Source organism: Stegostoma tigrinum, chromosome 9 (genome assembly GCF_030684315.1).
Source record: "Stegostoma tigrinum isolate sSteTig4 chromosome 9, sSteTig4.hap1, whole genome shotgun sequence".
In the NCBI taxonomy this organism is placed as follows: domain Eukaryota; kingdom Metazoa; phylum Chordata; class Chondrichthyes; order Orectolobiformes; family Stegostomatidae; genus Stegostoma; species Stegostoma tigrinum.
The window spans coordinates 57,744,389-57,768,581 of record NC_081362.1 but is presented as its reverse complement, the minus strand read 5'-3'; the positions used below and the strand labels follow the sequence as shown (position 1 = coordinate 57,768,581).

Here is a 24,193-nt window from a genome sequence, read left to right as displayed (position 1 = left end):
CAATCAAAACATCATGTTCTCCATTTCTATTCCTCAATTCAGAATTGATCACCTAGTGAATCAGGACAAATATGGCATTCTCTGAGGAACAGCATGTAATATTCATATGCCAAACCATACTTCACACTTCTCATTTGATGCTACTTCAGCAGTGTTCAAATTTTACTCCTTAATTGTTTTCAAAACAAGAACAATGCTCATGAATCCAGAGACTGTTAGCGATTAAATGTTATGCTTGCCCAGAGAATGACAATCACCTGGATGTTTTCCAGCTTCTCTCTTGGGTATAGACAACTTCAAAGCCTGTTAAGTACAAAAGAGAATTCCCCCAACATGAAAAGACTTCCATACTCTTGTGCAAGACTGACGGATCGACAGGACAGATTTGTAATCCTGTAGCTCTGCAGAGATGAGCCTCACGAGTGCATGTTAATCAATTCGTAATAGTAGTCATCTAATGACCAAAACTCCATGACATCCCAATTCCACCTACAACAATCATGCACTGTTCAATAACCACATCAATAAATTTTTATAATGTGGTACTATGCAACAATTTTCTCAGCGCAGCACATGCCAGCAACAAAAAGCCTCAACACTGACAATGCATCTCACAGAATCATGGGCAGCAGGTTTCCGGCCACCCAGTCATTGCAAGGAGGTTTTGCCATAATGGCATTGTGGTGATGCACTGACATTTTACTTTCAAACATATAGTTAAAATTACTCTTTTTGTAAAGGAGCATGTTCAGTATGATTAAAGGAACAGGATGTTTAATAATATGAAATATGATTTTTTTTAAAAAACTTATTTTAAGCAAATTCTGATCAAACATGTTTCATTTCTTTGAATTGGACCTTATGATTGAAAAGCATATGAATAAGTGGTGCAAGTATATGCATTTAGCCAAGTTAAGGGACGAGCATTTGTATGTGTGTTTTAGAAGGAAAAGACAACAGGTTTCTCACCTAATCTGGCAGACCCTTCTGTTGAGATGACTCCAGCTGACACAGAAGGAGCTGTATTTGTACGGCTTGTACCTTCCGCTATGCTCTGTCCAGCTTTAGTGTCCTGAGGGGGTCCGGGCCCTCCAATGCTTCCTTTCCTACTGGGAATAGCTAGTAGAATTAAACACATCAATCTGTAAATGTCTAAAAAGGTGAAATTTGAAAACATTCTCCTAATATTAATAGTAGAAAATATTCTAGAGAAAGCACTCAGGGTTGCCACATACAATAATGGAGCAAATTACTGCAGGTCCTAGAATCTGTACTGAGCTCTGATAAGGAGTTATCTACACTCAAAACATTAGCTTGCTCTCCGTCCTCAAATGCTGTCTGATCTGCTGTGATTTCCAGCATTTCTGTTTTCTAGCCACATACAAATTTAAGTTAGTTTTGTCTAGATTCTTCACTAGTCTTGTTTTTTGGCCCCCATCAAAAGAATAGTCATAGTCAGTATCACTTTCCAAGCACCTTCCGTTCTGTCTAGTATTGTGTATTTGGAATCACCTGAACAACTGACAATATTCCTAGTTCCCAATTTTTCTGATACTTGGAGGTAGCATATTTTGTGTGATAAGTTTGAACTTTGTAACATTTTAATGGAGTAAATGCGCTCTTGTACATCTGTTTGAAGAATGGAAGGGCAAATTTTGCGTTCTGACTCCCGGGAGGTAGTGGTGGTGGTGGTATGTAAAACAGGCCCAGTACCTCCAAATTTGTTTGAATAGGTGCAGTTTGTCAGCCTCAATATGAAGCCCACCCACTACACACAACTAAACAATTTAAGGGATCTTCAGGCTTGTTAAGAAGCCTATTGACTTAAATAATAAGTTGCCCACCTAAAAATAATATAGCCAGTGCAAGTGAGTGGGCAGGCTATATTTACTGGCCCACGTAATAAAAGGCAGGAAGGGGATTACTTGTCATTTGGGATATATACATGCATTTGAGGCACCCAGATTACGTCATCGTATACCTTACACATGGCCGTAGAGCCCCCACCTCACTTAGTGTTTTAAGTTTCTTCCCCAACTTAAAATGCAAAGATCTCCCTTTGCAAATCATGCTTCTTCAGTGTTAGAGAAGTGAGAGCATTTGAGGTGCAAGGGAAGTCAATAATATCAGGGTGAAAGAGGGAGGTTGAGCACTACTGGACTGAGGAATGGGTTCAGAATTGTGGGAGTTAAGAGAGAGAGTTGACCACTCTTGGAAGTGAAAGAGGGAGATTGAGAACACTGAAGGATGGAGGAGGGGGGAAACATTTTCAGAACTACAGTCATCGAATTATAGACAGGTTCAGCAGGGAAACAGACCCTTCAGTCCAACTGGTCCATGCTGACCATTTATCCTAAATTAATGCAGTCCCATTTGGCAGCATTTGGCCCATATCCCTCTAAACACTTCCTAACCATAATTGCATCCTCTGGCAGCACATTCTATACATGCATCAAAATAAAAAACACCCTCTGCATGAAAATGTTGCCACTTAGGTCCCTTTTAAATCTTTCCCCTCTCACGTTAAACTTATGCCTTCATGTTGTGGACTCCCCCACCCCAGGGAAAAGACCCTGGCTGTTCACCCTATCCATGCCCCTCATGATTTTGTAAACATCAGTAAGGTCACCCCTCAACTTTTGATGCTCTAGGGAAAATAGCACCAGCCTATTGAGCCTCTCGCTACAGCTCAAAACCTCCAATTCTGGCAACATCCTTGTAAATCTTTTCTGAGCCCTTTCAAGTTTCACAACATCCTTCCTAAAGCAGGGAGCCCAGAACTGCATGCAGTATTCCAGAAGTGGCCTAACAAATGTCCTGTACAGCTGTAACATGATCTCCCAAAACCTATACTCAACGCAATGACCAATAAGGGTAATCACAACGGATGCCTTCTACACCATCCTATCTACCTGTGACCCTATTTTCAAGGAACCACGAACTCACTCTAGAAGGTCTGCTTGTTCAGCTACATTCCCCAGGACCTTCCCATTAAGGGTATAAGTCCTGCCCTGATTTGCCTTACCAAATACAGCACCTCACATTTATCTAAATTAAACTCCATCTGCTAGTCCTTGGCAAATTGGTCCATCTGATCAAGATCCTGTTGAACTCCAAGGTAACCTTCTTCGCTATCCACTACACCTCCAATTTTGGTGTCATCTGCAAACTTGTAAAACCATACCTCTTACCTTCACATCTAAATCATTCACAGAAATGATGAAAAGCAGTGCACCCAGCAATGATCCTTGTGGCAGACCACTAGTCACAGGACTCTAGTATGAAAAGCAACCCTCCACCACCACCCTCTCTATCTTCTTTCTTCAAGCCAGTTTTGTATGCAAATAGCTAGCTCTCTCTGTATTCCACGTGATCTAGCCTTGCTAACCAATCTACCATGAGGAACCTTGTCAAATGCTTTACTGTAGTCCATACAGATCACCTCCACTACACCACCCTCCTCAATCTTCTTTGTTACTTTTTAAAATAAAACTCAATCAAGTTAGTGAGACACAATTGCACACACACAAAGCCATGTTGACTATCCCTATCAGTCCTTTCCTTTCCAAATGCATGTAAATCCTGTCTTTTAGGACTCCCTCCAACAATATGCCCATCACTGATGTCAGGCTCACCGTTCTGTAGTCGCCGGGCTTTGCCTACCACTTTTCTTAAACAGGCAACCTCCAGGTTTCTGGCACCTCACCTGTGGCTATCAATGATACAAATATCTCAACAAGGGGCCCAGCAATCACTTGCAACAGAGTTCTAGGATATACCTGATCAGGTCCTGGAGATGGGTCATTTTCAAAACAAAAACAGAAATCACTGGAAAATCTCAGCACGGCTGGTAGCATTGATGGAGAGAAATCAGAGTTAATGTTTCGGCTCCAATGACCCTCCTTCAGTAGCGGTGTGTGCAGTGTCAGCGCATGATGATAAAGGGTATTATTTATTTATTTATTAGAGTTACACATCACTTGATCTCCTACCTCCGGTGCAAAGATTCTAATGCTTCTAAAGCTTTTCCCCAGAGTGGAGGACTCAATTACTAGGGGTCATGAGCTCAAAGTGAGAGGAAGAAAGTTTAAGGGAGATATGCGTGGAAAGTTCTTTACACAGAGGGTGGTGGGCGCCTGGAACGCGTTGCCAGCGGAGGTGGTAGACGCAGACACGTTAGCGTCTTTTAAGATATACTTGGACAGGTACATGGGTGGGGAGGGAGCAAATGGACACAGATTGTTAGAAAATAGATGACAGGTTAGACAGTGGATCTTGATCAGCGTAGGCTTGGAGGGCCGAAGAGCCTGTTCCTGTGCTGTAGGTTTCTTTGTTTCTAATGTAAAATGGTAAGCAGGATTATCAGTGGGACAGACAAGCATACTTCTCCAAAAACTATACAGCTCCTTGAACTTACCATCTATCATACATTCCCATACCATGGCTGCCAATGTAAAACAAGACTAGCTGAAACTGTAGAAAGACGGAGGCCGTATGGGCAAGTAAGACAGAAAGCAAGAATGCTGGTTAGTGTTATTGTTAAAAACTTTAAAATTACTCCACAGTGACACACAGTGGTCAGAGCATGTAACTGCGTATGGATTTCTTGTTTTAGCAGTTAATCTTACATGATATTAACACTGAAATCCTCTATCACACTGCCATCTACAGGTACAACCATATGATGCAAGTTCTATCATTGATTTTGTCACACAAGAGACTGACAAAGGATTCTCCAATGTCATTGATTGTTTGAGGCCAATCATTTCAATTCTCAACTGCTGAGTCCAGAATCAAAACATTACATTTTAATCACAAAAGGTAAAATAGCAGCTAATAGAGAGCTCAAAAATCCTGAAACCTTATTAGTGAACAATGAATGTAACCAGGAGCAATACTTCTGGTGATGTTCCTTATCTTGTCACAATCTACCTGTTAATTTCTAACTTGAATGGGTAGAGTTCAAATCAAGTATGAAGTCTGGGTACAAATTATTCCTTCGTAATTTCAACTTGATCCAATTCTAATCTCAGACTACTGATTGCAGGAAACATCCCTGTGCTTCTACAATAGCAGCTTGCACTTACACAGGGGCTTTAACATAACCAAGATAATAAAATGTGAGGCTGGATGAACACAGCAGGCCAAGCAGCATCTCAGGATCTGCTTGGCCTGCTGTGTTCATCCAGCCTCACATTTTGTTATCTTGGAATTCTCCAGCATCTGCAGTTCCCATTATCTCTTTAACATAACCAAGATGTTTTTGCAAGATTATTCCCACATTAAAATTTGACATCATGAGAGGAACAATCAAAACAGATTGGTCAAATAGATAGTTATTAAGAAGTATTTTAAAAGGAGGAAGAGATTGAGAGGCAGAGGGCTTTAGAAAGGGCTAGGTGGCTTAATTTTTAGGCAGCAGAGACATTTCAATCAAGGATATGCTAGGTACTAACACTGGAGGAGCTCAGAGATTTCAAAAGTTTGAAAGGCTTGGAGAAGGCTAGAAATAGGGAGAGATAAGGCCATCGCAGGATTTAAACAAGGATGAGAATTTAGACATTAAGGCTTTGCCAAATTAAAATATAGCCCAGAAATTTAGCTTTGTCAATTTTTGAAACCTGCATGAAGAAGCTTTAGTGGTCAAACGTCAAACACTAATGCAAAGTGGTAGAGTTTGTATCACACTTCAGGTCCCATTTTAATCTTTCAGTCTGACTGAAATATGAATTTATTTTCAGTCGCAGAGGCAGGAGATATGCTAAGGGACAAAATAAAGATTTAAAATAGTAAGGACAATGGTAACATGACTGTCTTTCACTCTTCCCACGAGATCCAAACAAAGTATAAATAAACATGAAAAAGCAATGAACATTAGTAGCCTGCATATTTATGAAGTAATGGTCCATTATTTATTATGACAGAAAGGAAAAGTTGATGCAGTACGAAAATAATTTGTATCAGCACAGCCACGATCACACTTCTGGGAAAATTCAGTTCTGGCCTGAAATAAGAATGTACCTGGAGGTGGCAAATAACCATGGAAGAGGACACTGCCACATGATGATCTTTCAAGTTCTTCACACAGCAATAGGCGACGAACTAAGTACAGAAAAATTTATGCATAAAGTACATAATTACATCTATTTACCTTTTCAGACAATCGCTTTCAATTAAATTATGTAATACACAGCTACCCTTTAACAAACTGATTTCTTTTTCATTTAAAACAAACTAGATTGGTAAGTGATAATGAGGATGGCTCAAAATAAAACAATGTCTCAATCGCACATTTTTAAAAAGAAAAATCAAAGGAAGTAAAAAAAAATTTATTCTGAGCAAACCTTAATCTTTGTTTATAGTGAACTCTCAAGCCCTTTCTACCAGAAAATCAATTTCAAACCAAAAAGCTCAAGACGATTAAAACATTTAAGAAAAAAAATGTACATTTGGAACAGGAATGTATTCTGTTCAAGGGAAGCTTTATGAATGGACTTAATTATACGGATGACGTGCGCCATATCATTTTGATCTATGCTAGAACAGTTTATATGCAAGCGTTAGTAGCAAGGTTATAGAAACATGGAAATGATATTTTATGTTAAAAAAAATTATAACATTTAAAATTAAGAAATTAAGTTATGGATCAAATCATACCGGAACATGACATGCAAGCTTCACTGGCTGGGCCAGCATTTATTGCCCCACCATGGCTAACTGTGGGATGGTGGCTGTGAGCAATTTCCTTGAATGCTGCAGTTTATTTTGTGCGGATAAACTACAATGGGAAGGAGTTCCAGGATGGTGGCTCTGCAATCAAGGAACAGCAACATATTCCCAAGTCAGGATGATGAGTGGCTTGCAGGAGAACTTGCAGAGGGTGGTGTTCCCGTGTACCTGCTGCCCTTGTCCTTCTAGATGGAAGTGGTTGGGGGTTTGGAAAGCACTAAGAACTCTTGGTGTGTTTCTACAGTGGATCTTGTAGATGATATGCACTGCTGCTACTTAGGGTCAGAGGTGGAGAGAATGAATGTTTGTGGATACAATGACAATAAAGTGGCTGCATTGTCCTTCGAGGTGTGCAGCTTCTTCAGGCGTTGTTGGACATACTGTCATCCAGGCAAGAAGGAAGATTACAGCATCTGATGTGAGTTACCCTTGAACGTCAAAGGGCAACATTTAGATTCTCTTTAGTTGAGGTGGTAACTGCCTGGCATTTGGGTAGCATGAATGTTATTGTCACTTGTCAACCTAAACCTGGATACTGTCCAGGTTTTGAAGCAGTTCATTTCCAAATACAGCATATCAAGGAAGTTGAAACTGGTGCTGAACATTTCACAATCAGCAAACATCCCTACTTCTGACCTCATGAATGAGCAGAAAGCCATTGATGAAGCAAAAGATGGTTGGGCCAAAGACACTTATCCCAAGGAACTTCAGAACTGTATACTATAGGGTATCCACAGTATTGAAAAGGGCAATTCAAGCAAAATCAGGAAGTTGATTTAATGACATTATCATAGATTGCAGGAAAAAGAATGGGACAAAGGAAAGTAAGTTTGAAAATTGTGTAGATTTGAGGTCATAGAAAAGAAAAGTATGAGATTGAGGAGCTGATTGCTAACACATAAAACGTGTAAAACATTACACTAGACTTTAGAAGAAACACAGGAGCACTTAAAGAGATTGAAAACTAGAAGTGCACAAGGAATTAGACTCATTGGCTGACAGGCTTTTCTTGTATTCAGTATGTAAGGCTGTTAGAACTGCATCTCTAGAAATTGGAGTAGGATATAAGAATCCAAGCTTGAACAATCTTGGGTTTTAAAGCAAGTTGAAAACAACTGAAGGCAAAATGAAATGTTCGGCACAAAATAGAGAACTAATACATACAGAAATTTAGCAAGGAAGAAGAATGTCCTGCAGTTAAGTCAGAGGTAAGAGTTAAGAATGAGTAAAATGAAGAAAGACAGGGGAGGCGTAGTGGACAGTGGAGAAGGTTATCTCAGAGTACAATGGGATGTTGATCAAATGAGCCAATGGGTTGAGGAGTGGCAGATGGAGTTTAACTTAGGTAAGTGTGAGGTGCTGCATTCTGGAAAGGCTAATCAGGGTAGGACTTGTATCCTTAACGGGAAAGTCCTGGGGACTGCTGCTGAACAAAGAGACCTTGGATAACGAGTGCACAGTTCCTCGAAAATGGAGTCACAGATAGGTAGGATAGTGAAGGTGGTGTTATAGGAGTTGGGAGGTCATGTTGCAGCTGTTCAGGACTTTGGTTAGGTCACTTTCGGAATGCTGCATGCAATTCCGGTCTCCCTGCTGTAGAAAGGATGTTGTGAAACTTGAAAGGGCTCAGAAAATATTTACAAAGGATGCTGCCAGAGTTGGAGGGTTTGTGCTACAGGAAGAGACTGAACAGGCTGGGGCTATTTTTCCTGGAGCATTGGAGGCTGAGGGGTGACCTTACAGAGGTTCATAAAACCACGAGAGGCAGAAAAGAGGGTGAACAGCCGATGTCTTTTCCCTGGTGTGGGGAGTCTGAGACTAGACAGCATAGGTTTAAAGCGAAAAGGGAAAAATTTAAAAAGGATCTATGTGACAACTTTTTCATGCAGAGGGTGGTTCCTATATGGAATGAGCTGCCAGGGGAAATGGGGGAGGATGGCACAATTACAACATTTAAAAGGCATCTGGACAGCTATATGGATAGCAAGGGTTTAGAGGGGTGTGGGCCAAATGCTGGCAAATGGGGCTAGATTAATTTGGGATATCTGGTCAGCATGGATGAGTTGGGCCAAAGGGTCTGTTTCCATGATTTATATCGCCATGATGTGATTTTATGACTGAATCAAAGGAAGAACAAAAGACAAAAAGACCCTTGATCCAAATGGTTTGCAAGGCCATTTCAGAGGAATGCATTGTGTTTATTAATTACTCCTGTTTAGGCTCCTCCATTCCAGTGGACCAGGCACAAATGAAACAGAAATGGATTCACAAAAAAATTATATATACTTGCTATAAATTAACCAAACTCAAAATTGTAAGCTGGTGCACTGCAAGGGCCCGTAGAAGACTAAAAAGAGATGAATGCAGTTACGCCCAGTGATAGGCATCAAAAAATAAACAAATTGTATATGTTACTAAGGGCTTAGCCCTAAAATAATGTTCTGCTTCCCTGTTAGTAGTAGTTTAGGTAATAATCATAATTCAAAGCTCAGGGTTAGATCAATAGAAAGAACAGAATGCTCAGTTTCAGTTGAAAAAAAATCCTACATCCTAGAACAGCAGAATGATAGTAAATCCTACCTAAAGGAGTAATCCCATAAAATTCTGCTTCATGTCTCAGAACATTGATGTTTACTCCCCTGCAAGATAAGGAAAACAGAGGCAATAATTTTTAATCAGCACCTCTTAAAAAAAAATTAAGTCAAAATTGAAAGACATCAAATTCGGAATTCACTATTTCTGACAGCTGCAGATGTTCAATCATTCAGTATATTTAGCATTAAGGTTGACAGATTCGAAGGAGATTTCAGAAGGTAGGTTTGGTGGTGGAGAAAACAAAATCTATATCTAGAGAGCGCGCGAGAGAGCGCCTATGTTATGAGCACGAATGTGACATTTCATGTGCACACAGTAAAATCTCATAAGCAGGAAATGAGACTTGTCTCGTGCTAATTATTTTTGGCGACATTGATCAAAGGAAGAACATTAGTCAGAACACTGGGAGAGTTTGTCTCCTCTTTTGATAGAGTCAAGAGATCTTTGATATCCATTGGAACTACGAGAACAAGCAGACCAGGCCTTAATGTAATGTCTCATCTGAAAGGCATATTCTCAGTTCTGGACTAAGTGTGACATGTTCAAGTAAAAAAAAGTAACAGAATATGTTTAACAATCAATTAGAGTTAAACACTTTTGTGAAATAATGTCTAAGTAGGGGTGGTCCACAGGCTTTCTAAGAGTAATCATATAACTGCAATGCTGAGTGGCAGATCAAATATTTGAACAACACAAACAATGGCTGAAAAATGACTACAATGTTAATCAGGAGAAAGAAATTACAGCACAAATAGTTGTTAACTTAATATGTAAAAACAAGAGTTCCTCCAGATATGTGAAAGAAGTGTGAGCGAAATAAGTGCTAGTCTTGTAGAGAGAGATATTGGGGAGTTTAGGAGCTTATACTAGAATTTATAAAGAAATGGCAGAAAAAAGAAATATTTTGTTTCTGTGTTCACTTTAGAGGATACAAAACATATACCAGTAACAGCTGTAAATCAGGTGATGAAATGCATAGATTAACATAGTGAAATTACAATCACACAAAGAACGTGTTCTGAATAAACTGATGGAGCTGAATGCTGACAAGTCCTTACATCCCAACGGACTTTCATCCTAGGATATTAAACTAGGTAGCTAGTGAGGTAGGGCTCCATTGGTGCCAAGTTTTCAAAATTCACTAGATTATGGTCTGGTGGGATCTTTCCAGAAAATAGCAAATAGAACTTTGCTATTCAAGATACGAGAGGGAGGAGTATGGAAAAAGGGAAGCTACAGGCCAATTAGGACGATGTCTATTGTGGGTAGTGCAGGAGTAAAATACACTATGGGTAAAAGGGAACCTGCAGATATACTGTAATTGGATTTCCAAAAGACATTTGACAAGGTTATTAGTGCAAAGTTGTTGCATAAAGTAGGAGTATATGGAGAAGGAAACAATATATTAGCATGGATAGAAAATCTGCTGGCTGACAGAAATGGCTCTCTTTTCCAATTGGCAGAATGTGACAACTCACATCTCACATGAGTCCATGCTAGGGACTCAGCCTTCTGTAGTTTATAATCAAAGACTTAGAGAAGACGACAAAGATATGGTCAATAAATTCACAGATGACATGAAGATAGGTAGGAAACTATAACATAACAAGCATACAGACTGACTACGATAAACTGAGTGAGTGGGCAAATATTAACAAGAGAACAACTTCAGACTTATGAGGTGCCAAGGGACCGAAATTTTCTCATACGAGTGTCACGGAAGTTATTACACAGGTACAGCAAATAATTAAGTAATTTTCTCGTATTATGAAAGGAACTGAGCGTAAAGGATATTATGCTTCAGTTGTACGGGGTACTGATGAGACTACATCTCATACCCATGTGAGGGGGCGGGTGGATGGAGGTAGTGGAAGATCAAGTGAGAGTGTTGTGCACTCGTGTGGGGAGGAGTTAACGTGCACGAGTGAGAGAGGGACAAAAAGCAAGTGCGGACGTGTGCGCGAGTGTGCACAACAGAGAGAGGGTGTGTGAGCGTGAGAGAAAGAGACAGTGAGCGTGTGCGAGGGAAGGGGGGCAGTGAGAGGTTGGCCAACTCAATAACCTAATCCTGCTTTCTCCCCATTACCTTTGATCCCATTTGCCCCAAGTGCTAAATCTAGTCACCTCTTGAAAACATTCAATGTTTTGGCATCAGCTACTTCCTGTGATAATGATTTCCACATGCTCACCAACTTTGGGTGAAGAAATGTCTCCTAATCTCTGTCCTAAACAGTCTCCCCTAAATCCTCATATGGTGACCACTGATAAAACCTTTAGTTCTCTCAGGACCGTGATTTGAAAGAAACTCAGGGACTTAATGTGCATATTAATCAATTAAAACATTCCAATGATTAAAGATTTAACAGAATCTTAGGTTTGTTTAGGACATCCTCATCAATGGTGTGAATCTTTGAACTTTTACTTATAAATTCTGTGTCTGATTCCACCTCTCTCACTAACACCTGAAGGAGGACTGAGGCTCCAAAAGCTTGTGTTTTCAAATAAACCTGTTGGACCAAAACCTGGTGTCGTGTGATTTCTGACCTTAACATGAAAGAAACTTACACAACGTCAACTATTGTGTAAAATTAATACTCTAGATTGGTTTTATTATACATTTTGAACATCTAATGCAAAGCTCATGGGGAAAATCAGCTTTGATCTCACTGTACTAAAATCATAATCATGTTCTCATATTTTGCTACAAGGGAGTCTGCTACAAATATTGAAGAATACCAAACTTCCCCAAAGTGATCAGATATCTGACTGGGACTCACTTTAAGAAAAGCATTTTTTGAATTCTTTTTGAAGAGAATTACATTTTGACTTTCTGCTGGGAGCTGCTGAATATGGTATAGTTAGTGTTATCACTTTGAGAACAGGAAAGCTTTCTCTTACCTTAGATCTAATTCTTTTGTTCGAAGAAAGTTCAGAATTGGTGAAAATGCTGTAGGATCTCTGTCAATAAATATCTATAGGATGGAAGACATACATACTTCACTAACAATGACTGGCACTTGTTTTAAACATTTCACGTGGCACTGATAGCTTATGCCAACAAATTTACTGCACATACTACTTTATAATGCCAAATAGTTATCATAAAGCAAGGGGTTTCTTTAACTTAAAAGCTCTGGAAGATATTTTTGGCTCCCTCGAAGATAAACATCAACAAGAAAGACACTTGTAAAAAAGCCACTATCCTTTCAAAGATAAGCTACTCTAACGTTTGTTTCTTCATTAGCCATTGAAGTAATAATGTTGAGATGTCCAAAGTGGAAGCACAATCAGCAATCCAAGCACAACATGCGGCAAAGATGCCCTGTTCAGAGAAGCTTTTCCTTACCTCTGGTTTCCAGTCAAACACATTTATTTGAGAGAGATAATGGGAACTGCAGATGCTGGAGAATCCAAGATAATAATGTGTGAAGCTGGATGAACACAGCAGGCCAAGCAGCATCTCAGGAGCACAAAAGCTGATGTTTCGGGCCTAGACCCTTCACGTCAGCTTTTGTGCTCCTGAGATGCTGCTTGGCCTGCTGTGTTCATCCAGCTTCACACTTTATTAAACACATGTATTTGGTTAGCCCCAAATGCAAACTCTGCCACATCTCACAACAATCAGGCTGTGTCAAAAATGTGGGGCAGAATCTCACAGTTCCCCACCTCCTCTCTCCCAAACAAAACAGCAAGTTTACAGGTGGTGGCTCCTGTAAACCTCCATGGCAAAGCTGCCCGATCTTTCACCCTTGTGCTGTCCACAAATTTTCAGGTGTAGGGTGTCTAGTGCTTTCCAACGTGGTTTCAATTTGAGGCTGAAAGAGTTCATAAGTTGGTTGGTGGGAAACTCAGCAGGCCGTACTGCTCAAATTTGTGTAGGAAGGGGGAAAAATGTCTGCATCAAGAATTTCCTTTCTATCTTGGGCAGCACCTCAATCACTAAAAAAGACCTACCTCTTCCTCAGCCTCTCTATCAAGAACACCCACACACACCTTGCCTCCCCACCATAATAATCACTCAAACTTGTTAATTTCTTAGGTCTAGGGCTTAAAACTTCAATTTTACCTGTAGTCCTAGGCCCATACCTTGCTGCTGCTATATTTGCTGAAACTACAGAGCTGTCTGAGAATCAGGGTGGCCAGCAGCTCTCAAAAATGGGGCCTCTGTCCCACCATTGAACATCTTACCAGTAATGTTTTTGAGAAAAAGTAATATTCAATCTATACATGTCAAAAACTTTTGAAGTGGCAACTTGGGCAGTTTGATTACAGTTAAAATGGGATCATCCCAAAAAGAGCATTTTTAATCAATGTTATTCCGCAACCTGAGTTCCTAAATTTTAATTATGAAAAATTATTTCAGAAAATGATATTGAGTGTGTAGTAAGTTTTAATTTTGAAATAAAATTCAAAAGCTTTTGAAACATGTTTTAGTGGCGAGACCAGAAGAAACAATTTAACTTCTAAAACTTCCTCAAAAGCTGACAAAAATCAGTCCAGTTACAGAACTTGGTCAGGTACTCTGAACAGTCAATAGTGCAAAGAGCAACTTATTTGCAATTTAGGTACTTTGTGTTTAAAATTCCATTAAGTTCTACAAGTTCTATCAACCTCAACTGGGTCACATCAAATACTACAAATGAGAAGTTTTGTAAGATAATTATGTTCTGAACTCTGTCTTAACTCAATGTAAAATGAAGCATGCAACTTCCTACTAGTTTAGCTTAGTGATAAGCTGATGCGACTTGTGTCCTAAAGGACTAGCCCAGGTTAAGAATCATAGAAACCCTACAGTGTGGAAGCAGATCATTCAGCCCATCAAGTCCACATCAAGCCTCTGAACAGCATTCCACCCAGACCCTGTGTAACCTTGCATTTCCTATAACTAATCCACCTAGTTGGCACATCTCTGGACACAACAGACAATTTAGCACAACCAGTACACCTAACCTGTATATTTTGGTCTGCGGGAGGGAACCTGAGCTCCTGATGGAAATCCTTGCAGACACAGGGAAAACATGCAAACTCCATAAAGGCAGTCACCCAAAAATGGAACGGAAACTGGGCCCCCAGTGCTGCGTGGCAACAAAGCTAACTACTGAGCCACCATGTCACACATTAAATTCACTTGAAGTCCAAGTGCCAGATTTAAAACTGGGACATTGAGGTGGAAGCAGCTGGGCTTTTCTCTGTACATTTACAGACTCAGAGGCCCATATACAAGCAAGAAGGCAGTTGCTGTTGTCATCAACAGGAGTAAAAAACGCTCAACAGACTAACAGAAGTACCTTGCAACAGACTCTGGACCCTATGGTTCAGCAAAACAAAGAGAAGTCAAAAGCTGGTAGTAACTTAAGACTAGTTCATTTAAAGTCTATGAGACTACTGCGAGTTCCTGAGTTCTGCATAATGTATAAACGTGGGTTATTGGTCATGTTCAGAAACTAACTAAAGAACAGCTGCTTCACAGCTTAGAGTATACGTTGCTGAAGAAATAATTTTTAGTTGATATTGGTTTTAGCTTATTTACAGCAGCAGAAAACCAACAACTCAAAATTTCGATGTGCAAGTCCTTTAAGTTAATCCCTTGGAATTCAAAATACCTTCCACAAAATTATGTCTCCCCATGGACTGCGGCACAGAAAAACCATGTGAAGAGAAACTCGAAAGAACCTTATTTATGAGTGAGTTAGATAGATGTCTGATTGACAAGGGAGTTAAAAGGTTTAGAGGGAGCCAGTATCACAATCAGATCAGCCATAATCTTATCAAATATCAGTGGGTTTGAGGGGCCAAATGGCCCATTCTTGTTCCAAACTTGAAGTGTTTCGTAGGAGTGTTATAAAATTGTCTCACTCCAATCATACAAGAAGATACTAAAGCAGAAGACTATCTTTGACTAAACTTTTGATCAAGGTTTAAAGGATATTATAAGGATAGAGGTGCTTAAGATGGTGTTCCAGAGGCCAGAGCCCTGGCAGTTGAAGGAATATTGATTTTAATTGTACCATCATTAATTGAAGATTTGTACACAATATGAATTTTAAAAGCATGGCATTTTTTAATTGAAACTTAACAGACACAGGGGTAATGGCTAAATAGGGTAGTACAAGTTAAAACGTAAACACCAGAATTTGGATGACCTTGAGTTTACAGTAGGTAGAACATGAAGCAGCCAGAAGCAGGCTGGAATGGTCAAGAACAGAAGTAACGAAGGTATGGGTATGGATTTCAGCAGCAAATGAGCTGGGGCAGAGATGAAGTTGGGTAGAGAGAAGAGGAATTCAGTTGGTGATCAGTGGAAGAAATTTGGAATAGGAATCGAAAATACTGGATTTAATTTTCCCAGTCACAACAAAAACAAAAGGTGCTGGAAAAGCTCAGCAGGTCTGGGAGCATCTGCGGAGGAGAAAACAGAGTTAACATTTCAGGTCCGGTGACCCTTCCTCAGAACATCCTCACCGGACCTGAAACGTTAACTCTGTTTTCTCCACCACTGATGCTGCCGGACCTGCTGAGCTTTTCCAGCAACTTTGTTTTTGTTCTTGATTTACAGCATCCGCAGTTCTTTTGGTTATTAATCTTCCCAGTATTTGTTTGGAGAAAATTTCTACTCATGCAGTTCTAAATGTCTGACGAACAATCTGACAATTTAGATATTGTGTATGGGTGCCTGATACAGCCAAGTACAATAATGCCCATAGGGAACTGATGTTATATTTTCAGATGATATGCCGAGGCACAATATGTAGGAAAGAAACATGAGGGATGCTGAAGGACGGAGGATACAGCCTTGGGTATAGGTGCAGCAAGGGAAGCCAGCGCTCTCAATACATGTCGATAGGCAAGAATTGAATCTCTGCTCAGCTGCATCAAAGAGGAGAGGACAGCAAGAGTCCAAGGGGGTCAACCACATCAAAAGCTACAGAAAGGTCAAGAACAACAAGGATAGATCGTTTACCTTTGTCATATGGAATGTTGTGATGAGGTAACAAAGTGTGGGCCTGCTGTGTTCATCCAGCTGCACACTTCAGGCCCACACTTTGTTATCTCGGATTCTCCAGCATCTGCAGTTCCCATTACCACCGATAGAACGGTTTCAACACTGCAGCTGGAATCTGATGGCGGGAATTCAAGAATGGAGAGAGGAATGTTGGATATGGATTTGGGAGGTGACAATGCACTCAAGAACTTTGGGGAAACAGAGGTTGGACGTGGGGTGGCCAGTCTTAAAGTTGAGGGATCAACTGCTGTTTTTCTTATAAAGACAGCATTAATGCTGGCAAATTTGAAGACAGACCAGGAAGGAAAGTTGAAGAACAAACACCAAGAGCTTCACAAGGCAACTGAAAACAGAATTAAAAGTCAATTTTCAACAGGTGCATCAGAACAAGACTATGTGCATGCGAACAGACCCATTTTGCACTAATCAACATCTCAGGTCTATCAGTCACTGACTGCTCTGAGGTATAAGAGCTTGTCAATACAAGCTAGCAGTTAAATCTTAATTCCAATCCCCAGCAGTACCCCAAAAAAAGTTACTGTGCTCAAGAAACACCAGGCAGAGAACAGACATCATTTAGCTGCTACAGAATGTAACTGCACTGCGTCATTATGTTTCAACAATCAATGTACAACCAATTCAAAACACTCCTGCATACTTTGATCACTGTCAATGAGAAAGTCACACATCAAATATCATAATCAATGAACTTAGAAACTGCCTCAAAATCCATTGTTGATATTTTGTTCTTACTACACCTTCTCATTCTTGGAAGTTGGAATGGACTGAATTGCTACTTAACTGACTCAACAGGACTGAGGCAGCCAGAATAACACACACAATCTAGGAGATAGGAAGCCCCCACACACTAGAGTCTTTACTGGAGTGTCACCCCTCACCGATTTCCCCACCCAGAAGGGAAGAGTGATTGACAAGCCTGACTTCCAGTATTTTTGGGGATGGGGCAGGAAGGGGATAAAGAAAAGAGGAGAGAAAGGAAACAAACAAGCAAGGTGGTGGGGGGAAGAGAGTTGGGAACAGAGAGACTGAGAGATATGGGAAGAAAGAAAGAAAGATGATCGGGGAAGGGTGCACGCCCAGTGAAGTCCATGACAAAGTGAGACAGTGAATTTGTTCGAACAGGACTGACTTGTTGCAAAAAGAGTGCACCAAAGCAAGAAGTTGCTGATTACCAATGAAGGATAACACTTTGACACAATATTGACCTCTTGAACTGTACAGGCAAGCACATAACGATAATCTTGATTATTTGAATAGTTTCTATAGAACCAATGTATCCTGGGGGTGATAGAGCATAGTGGTAATCAGAGTCTTGTGGTAGGATCCATCATCTTGGTGAGATAGTCAGGATGGGCGGGTGTCTGATTCATTGGACAGCTTTCTAAGATTGCTGAATCAGGAGTTAGGTAAGCGCCTTCTGTATGCAGCAAGTTTGGACTCCGGGGAAACTGCTGGGTTTTCAAAGGCTCAGGTAACTAAAACGTCTAGAACTAAAGTTCAAAAACTGAATGACAATAAAACACATGCCTCTTTAACATAGATAACACAGTGTGAAGCTGGATGAACACAGTAGGTCAAGCATCATCAGAGGAGCAGGAAAGTTGACGTTTCAGCTCGAGACCCTTCTTCCGAATTTTCTTCAGAAAAGGGAGTGGAAGGGGATTCTGAAATAAATAGGGAGAGGGGCGAGGCGGATAGAAGATGGATAAAGGAGAAGATCACATTAACAGATGTGCAAGTGAACACTGTTTGACATGGAAGGTCTTCTTAAGGCCTGGGACGGGGGTGAGGTATAGGAGCAAGGTGTAGCACTTGCTTCGGTTGCAGGGAAAAGTGCTGGGGGGGGCGGCGCTGGAGGGGAGTGTGGAGTGGACAAGGGAGTCACAGAGTGTGTGGTCCCCCCGGAAAGCACATAAGGGTGGGGAGGGAAAGATGTCTTTGGTAGTGGGGTCAGATTGCAGATGGCGGAAATGTCAGAGGATGATGTGTTGGATTAGGAGGTTGGTGGGGTGGTACATGAGGATGTTGGAGATTCTGTTTTGGTTATTATTGTGGGGATGGGGTGTGAGGGATGAGTTGCGGGAAATGAGAAAGACATAGTCGAGGGCATTTTCGATCACTGTGGAGGGGAAGTTGCTGTCCTTGATAAAAAGAGGACATCTGGGATGTTCGGGAGTGGAATGCGTCATCTCGGGAGCAGATGCAGTGGAGGCAAAGGAATTGAGAATAGGGATGGCCTTATTACAGGAAGGCGAGTGAGAGGAGGAGTATCCTAGGGAGTTGTGGGAGTCGGTAGGCTTAAAACAGATATCAGTTTCCAGGTGGATGCCAGAGATGGAGACAAAGAGGTCCAGGAAGGAGACAGAGATGTGAGAGATGGTCCAGGTAAAAATAAGGTTGGGGAGGAAGGTGTTAGTGAACTGGATGAACTCACGAGGCAGCACAGAGGCAGTCATCAATGTAATGGAAGAAATGGGGGATAGGGCCAGTGTAGCTTTGAAAGAGGGATTGTTCCATGTAACCTACAAAGAGGCAGGCATAGCTTGGGCCCATGTGGGTACCCATGGCTACCCCCTTTGTCTGTAGCAAGTGGGAAGAATTGAAAGAGAAGTTGTTGAGGGTGAGGGCGAATTCGGATAAGCAGATGAGGGTGTCAGTGGAGGGGGAGTGGTCGGGCCTGTGGGACAGGAAGAAGCGGAGGGCCTTAGGGCATCTGCAATGGGGAATGCACGTGTGTAGCGATTTCCACCTGGAAACCGATATCCATTTTAAGACCCGAAACGTCAACTTTCCTGCTCCTCTGATGCTGCTTGGCCTGCTGTGTTCATCCAGCTTCACACCGTGTTATCTCAGATTCTCCAGCATCGACAGTTCCTACGGCCTCTTTAACATGTTTAGACTTATACACTGGCTGCATCCCTACCTTCCTGCTTCAATTGCACTTGGAAGTGGGACAGTTTAGAGATGGGAATCTGAGTTGAAGATGCTAAATCTCCTTCTCAGCATTTATTCCACCCAGTACTTCCAATTTACTGACTGTTTAAAAAAAAGTACACTTTGCCCATAGTCTTATTTCACTTTGTTCTATTTGGTTACCAATGCAGTGCAAATACATAGTTATAGTGATGTTATACAACAGTAATGGTGGCATTTTGGCAGTTATGAACTATGTCGTAGAACGGCAAGCCCACTCCCCAGCTCAGATCTTCTCTGTGTATCTTCAGAATTTATAGAACATTAAAGGGATCCTGAGTGCTGCCCCACTGTCAATAACTTGTAGCAAAAACTCCAATATGCCAGTAGATTTTCTACCAGCCTGGCTTCAGCTCTGTTCATTACACTAACTTAGGAAATCTATGTATTTGCTCAATTCATTTAGAAGACCAGCAAGGAAAACTAACTGATTTGACGTTTCAGTCTTAGGGCGCAAAGACTGGCAGACAGCAAGACAGAAATGAAGGCTGCTATGACAGATTAGAGAAATTGGAATTGCTTTCTTTGAAGCAAAGGGCCCAATAGAGATATTTAAAATTATGAATAACTGATAGGGCAGGTAGGGCAAAATTGTTTATAAATAATGTCAGAATTAAAATAAGCGACAAAAACACTTGAGGGATAAAGAGAATGTTTTTCCATAGGGGACTGTTTAGAGTTGCTTTACGTAGTTTTATAACATGGATTAGATTCCATAGGAAACAGCTGTGGGCAATCCAGGGGTGAAATATAAAACTGGAGAATTCTCTGAAACTCACTTGGATAACAGCCAGAATGTCACAGCAAAGGTGGAGGTCATTCAGCAATGCCAAAGACTTGGTTTTCGATTCCAAAAAGTAACAGTGAAATGCTCCATTTTTGTCACCAGGTGGCAGAACATCACTGTAAAGCAGTTCTGTCGAAATAATGATTTTGCATCATTGCAGGAAAGATTGCTTTCACTCAGACCAAAATCTTTCAGAAATGCCATGGGGTAACGACTGTAACTTATGCAAGTGGAGGTAATTATATAAACAAAAAGCACATGTGGGAAAAAAGATGTCTACTCATGTTTTTCAACGTAAAAATCAAAACCAGAACATTATTGCCCCAACATCTGAAACAGGTTTAACTTCTGTGAAACATACACGTGCAACTATTTGCCTAGTCATAAGTCTAATGCTACTACCTTGATATATCACAATGCACTATTATGCAGTATAGGCGTAAGGTGAGAAACAGCATGAGACTGCATCTGCATTTGTTCTTGAAGCAATTCAAGGAGAAAATAACAGCCAACACCCTCTATTGGAGTACTTTATCTAAAATTATGAGCTTGGCTTGACAGTAGGAGACAGAGGGTGGTAGTGAATAGCTATTGTTTGGACTGGCAATCTGTGACCAGTGGTGTGCTACAAGGGGCAGTGCTGGGGCCACAGCTGTTTGTCATTTATATAGTGATTTGGATGAGAATATAGGAGGCATGGTTAGTAAGTTTTGCAGACACCAAAATCGATGGTATAGCGGAGGCTGGATAGGCTGGGACTTTTTCACCTGAAGTATAGGAGGCTGAGGGGTGACCTTGTAAAGGTTTATAAAATCACAAGGTGCATTGATAAGGTAAACAGCCAAGGTCTTCTCCCCACAAGAAGGAAGTCCAAAATTAGACAGGATAGGTTTCAGGTGAGCTGGAAAAATCTTAAAAGGGACCCAAGAGGCAACTTTTTCGCAAACAGAGTACTGCAGAAATGGAACAAATTACCAGAGGAAGTGATAGAGGCGAGTACAGTTACATTTAAAAGACATGTGAGAAGGTACAGAGTGAGGAAAGGTTCAGAGGGATATGGGCCAAATGCAGGCAAATGAGACCAGTTCAGTTTAGGACACCTGGTCATAATGTACAGGTTGGACTGAAGAGTCTGCTTCCGTGCAGTCAGACTGTGTGACTCTTCTGAAATTCCTATTTTGCTGGGGTACATTCTACCAATCATTTCCAATACAGTGAAGCATCAGAATGATCATCACTACTGGAATTGCAAGACTATGTTATTCAATCTGTTTACACCTAGTTCAACATCAACTTACCAACTAAAGGAAAATATTTTCTGTAGCAAAAGCAAAAGAAATTATCGACTACCGTCAAGTATTAATCTCACCACAATCCTCCATGTCACTTTTTTGACTAACTATTCAGCAGGATGTTGTATTTAACAATTTCAGAGCCAATTAGAAAATGTACTTATCTGGAAGTTAGTCTACCACAAGTCAAAATGAGATATTAAAAAATGTGAAGGTAGAATTTAAAATCAATAACCTATGTACAGAAATGATCACTTAAAAAATACTCAGGAGGTACAATCAAAATCATTCGCAGCAGGAGCGGGGATCAATTTAGTTTTTCCGAGGAAGGGTCACCAAACCCGAAACGTTAGCTCTGATTCTTTTTTACTTCGCAGATGCTGCCACACCTGCTGAGCTTTTCCAGCAACTTCTGTTTTTGTTAGTTTTTCTCCTTTCCAATTGTGGTCCTGAACAATGTTCTGATCCATATACAATAATTGCTATTTTTATAGCATTCTTGAGCATGGGATGCCCAGAGGATCACCAATTAGATGGACAACCTAAGCCAGTCAAATGCTCATGCCCATCATAGAGAGCATTTCCACTGATTCTGAAATAAATCAATATGTTAGCCTTTACAATTCTACCTGCAAACTTATTTGAGGTTGATCTTGTGCTGCACTAAATCTCCCAACCTCAATCTCAAATTCCACGTTCTGTTATCACAGTTTATTCCAAAATAGCATCTCAGCTAAAACATTTTCAATGCAGCACGTACCGCATATAATGGTGTAAAAGTTGATTTTATGTTTAGGACCAATTTTAGGCCAAAAGCCAATCGATCGATTTTGGAGACATTAAGGGATTATAGTGTGACCTTATCGGAGTCCACAACAAGACATCAAAAAAACCTACAATCCTAAATTAACAAATTAATTCATTAGCACTTATTTATTCTATTAGATTACTAACTATTTTACACCCAACACAGTAATACATACCAGTAACTTCAGCAGCATCATTCCACAAATATTCATTCTCACACTCCACACTCATCACAATCATCATTCCACATTTTAAAAATAATTATTTGACAATATTGGGATTAAGTTCATTCCATGTGCCAATGAACCCTTTAGCAAACTTTTTGTTGCCTTCCAAAATCAAGTTGTCCCATGACTTTCAGATACTACCCTTGAGGGGTTTACTTATTTGGGCATCCAAGGGCTCAGTGACATTTGTAAGATGTATAACTGTCATGTTGATGCTGCTAAGTGGGATTTGAACATGTTCCGGGTGAATAAACTCTTTTCCTTAATGCAGTTCAAGTGTCAAGTTCCACGTTTGATCAATTTCTTATAACTTCCTTCATATTTCCAGATTCTCTCATGAATGTAGACACCAATACCTTTCTGAAATTTCGCTCTGGGGAGGAACTTTGCACGCCTTATTTTCTGAAATCTATCATGCAAGATGGAGCCACTATGAGCTGTGTCTTCTTGTGACCAGATGCCTTTAAGGAAGACCTTTTTCCAACAATTTTGCTAACAGTCTTGTTTGCCCGTATGTCAAAGTTCAACAGTGTTTCATCCATATTTCAAAACAGCAATAATTACGCATTCCTCTCTCAAAGCAAGATGACAAACCAGTGTTGATAAAAATCATCAAATTCCAGCTTCAGGTGGGTAGACACTGCTTCTGACAGTACTAAATCATGCCTTCTAATTAATCTCATGCACCACCTTGCACTAACCTGAAATTCAGAAATATTATCTTACCTTGCTTCTGAGTACACTAACTTAAATGACCACTGTTTTTCTTTAGTTTAAACTGAACTGTGTACTTGTTAATCTTTCCTAAAGACATTACACTAGATTATGCAGTCATAGCTTTTGTCAATTAGCTGGGAGATTGCTGCTAAAATTGTCGGAAGGAGCACCTATAGTTTCCACACATGCTTTTAAATTAATGAACCATTGTAATTACTGATAAGTAATTCATAATCATGAATGCTAACAGCAACAGCATCTGGTTCACTTTATTGCATACAGTGCATCTGCAGACATTGGCTTGGTGGTTCCAGTTTTGATGACATAACTACCTTAATATGTTCATGAGCAAAGAAGGCTTTCACGCCATGTCAGGAGCTACTGTGTTAGCTAATAACAGTAAAAGTAACTGCCATCTAAGAAATCTTCCAATACAGATATCGTTGTGCAACGAGTATAATCATAGCTTTTTTTATTTAAAAAGTTCTTACAACATTATAAAACTTAATAACCTGCACATAGTGTTACATATCACAATTTTAATCACCTTAATCTTTTAAAAATGTTCAAAAAGGGATTCTGGTTTTGCTGAAATATATGAGGCTTAAAACTTCTGTAATAGGACTGTATGTAAATGTAGTAGAAAAATTCAACTGAACATCATTTAGATATGGAAATATTAGCAGCCATAAAAAGGATTATATATTACCAATCCAGGAAAAAGGAGATTCAGAGGGTATATTATGCAACAATGAAATCACATATAACACTATAATTCATGAGCAGATCAATAAGTTACACTGCTTTATACAAAGTTCAAATGCCTAGTTTAATTTACTTAGTTAACCTTGGGCACTTAGAGTTCTTGATCAGTTCCAAAGTAGTGGTCAGGTTCTTGGGAGTAGAAATATTAGTATTAAATAGTTTAAGTGATGGAACTTGTAAGGCCAAGTTTTGGGAAAAGAAAAATACCTTGAACGTATACAAACAGAAAAAAAGCTTCAAATGACGACTTCTGTATTTGCAATTCTGCCAACTAAAG

At 40.2% G+C, this 24,193-nt stretch overlaps 1 protein-coding gene across 5 annotated transcripts in view; it reads right to left on the bottom strand.

The window, feature by feature from the left end:
• kctd3 (potassium channel tetramerization domain containing 3) overlaps positions 1-24,193 on the bottom strand; it is a 139,477-nt gene that overhangs the window by 45,072 nt on the left and 70,212 nt on the right. For all 5 annotated transcript variants that reach the window (XM_048536176.2, XM_048536174.2, XM_048536177.2 and 2 more), the window contains 4 exons: positions 12,223-12,296; positions 9,310-9,368; positions 6,022-6,102; positions 970-1,119 (listed from right to left, as the gene is read on the bottom strand). In XM_048536176.2, coding sequence (XP_048392133.1) covers positions 970-1,119; positions 6,022-6,102; positions 9,310-9,368; positions 12,223-12,296 — 364 coding nt within the window. The remainder of the gene's footprint in view (positions 1-969; positions 1,120-6,021; positions 6,103-9,309; positions 9,369-12,222; positions 12,297-24,193) is intronic.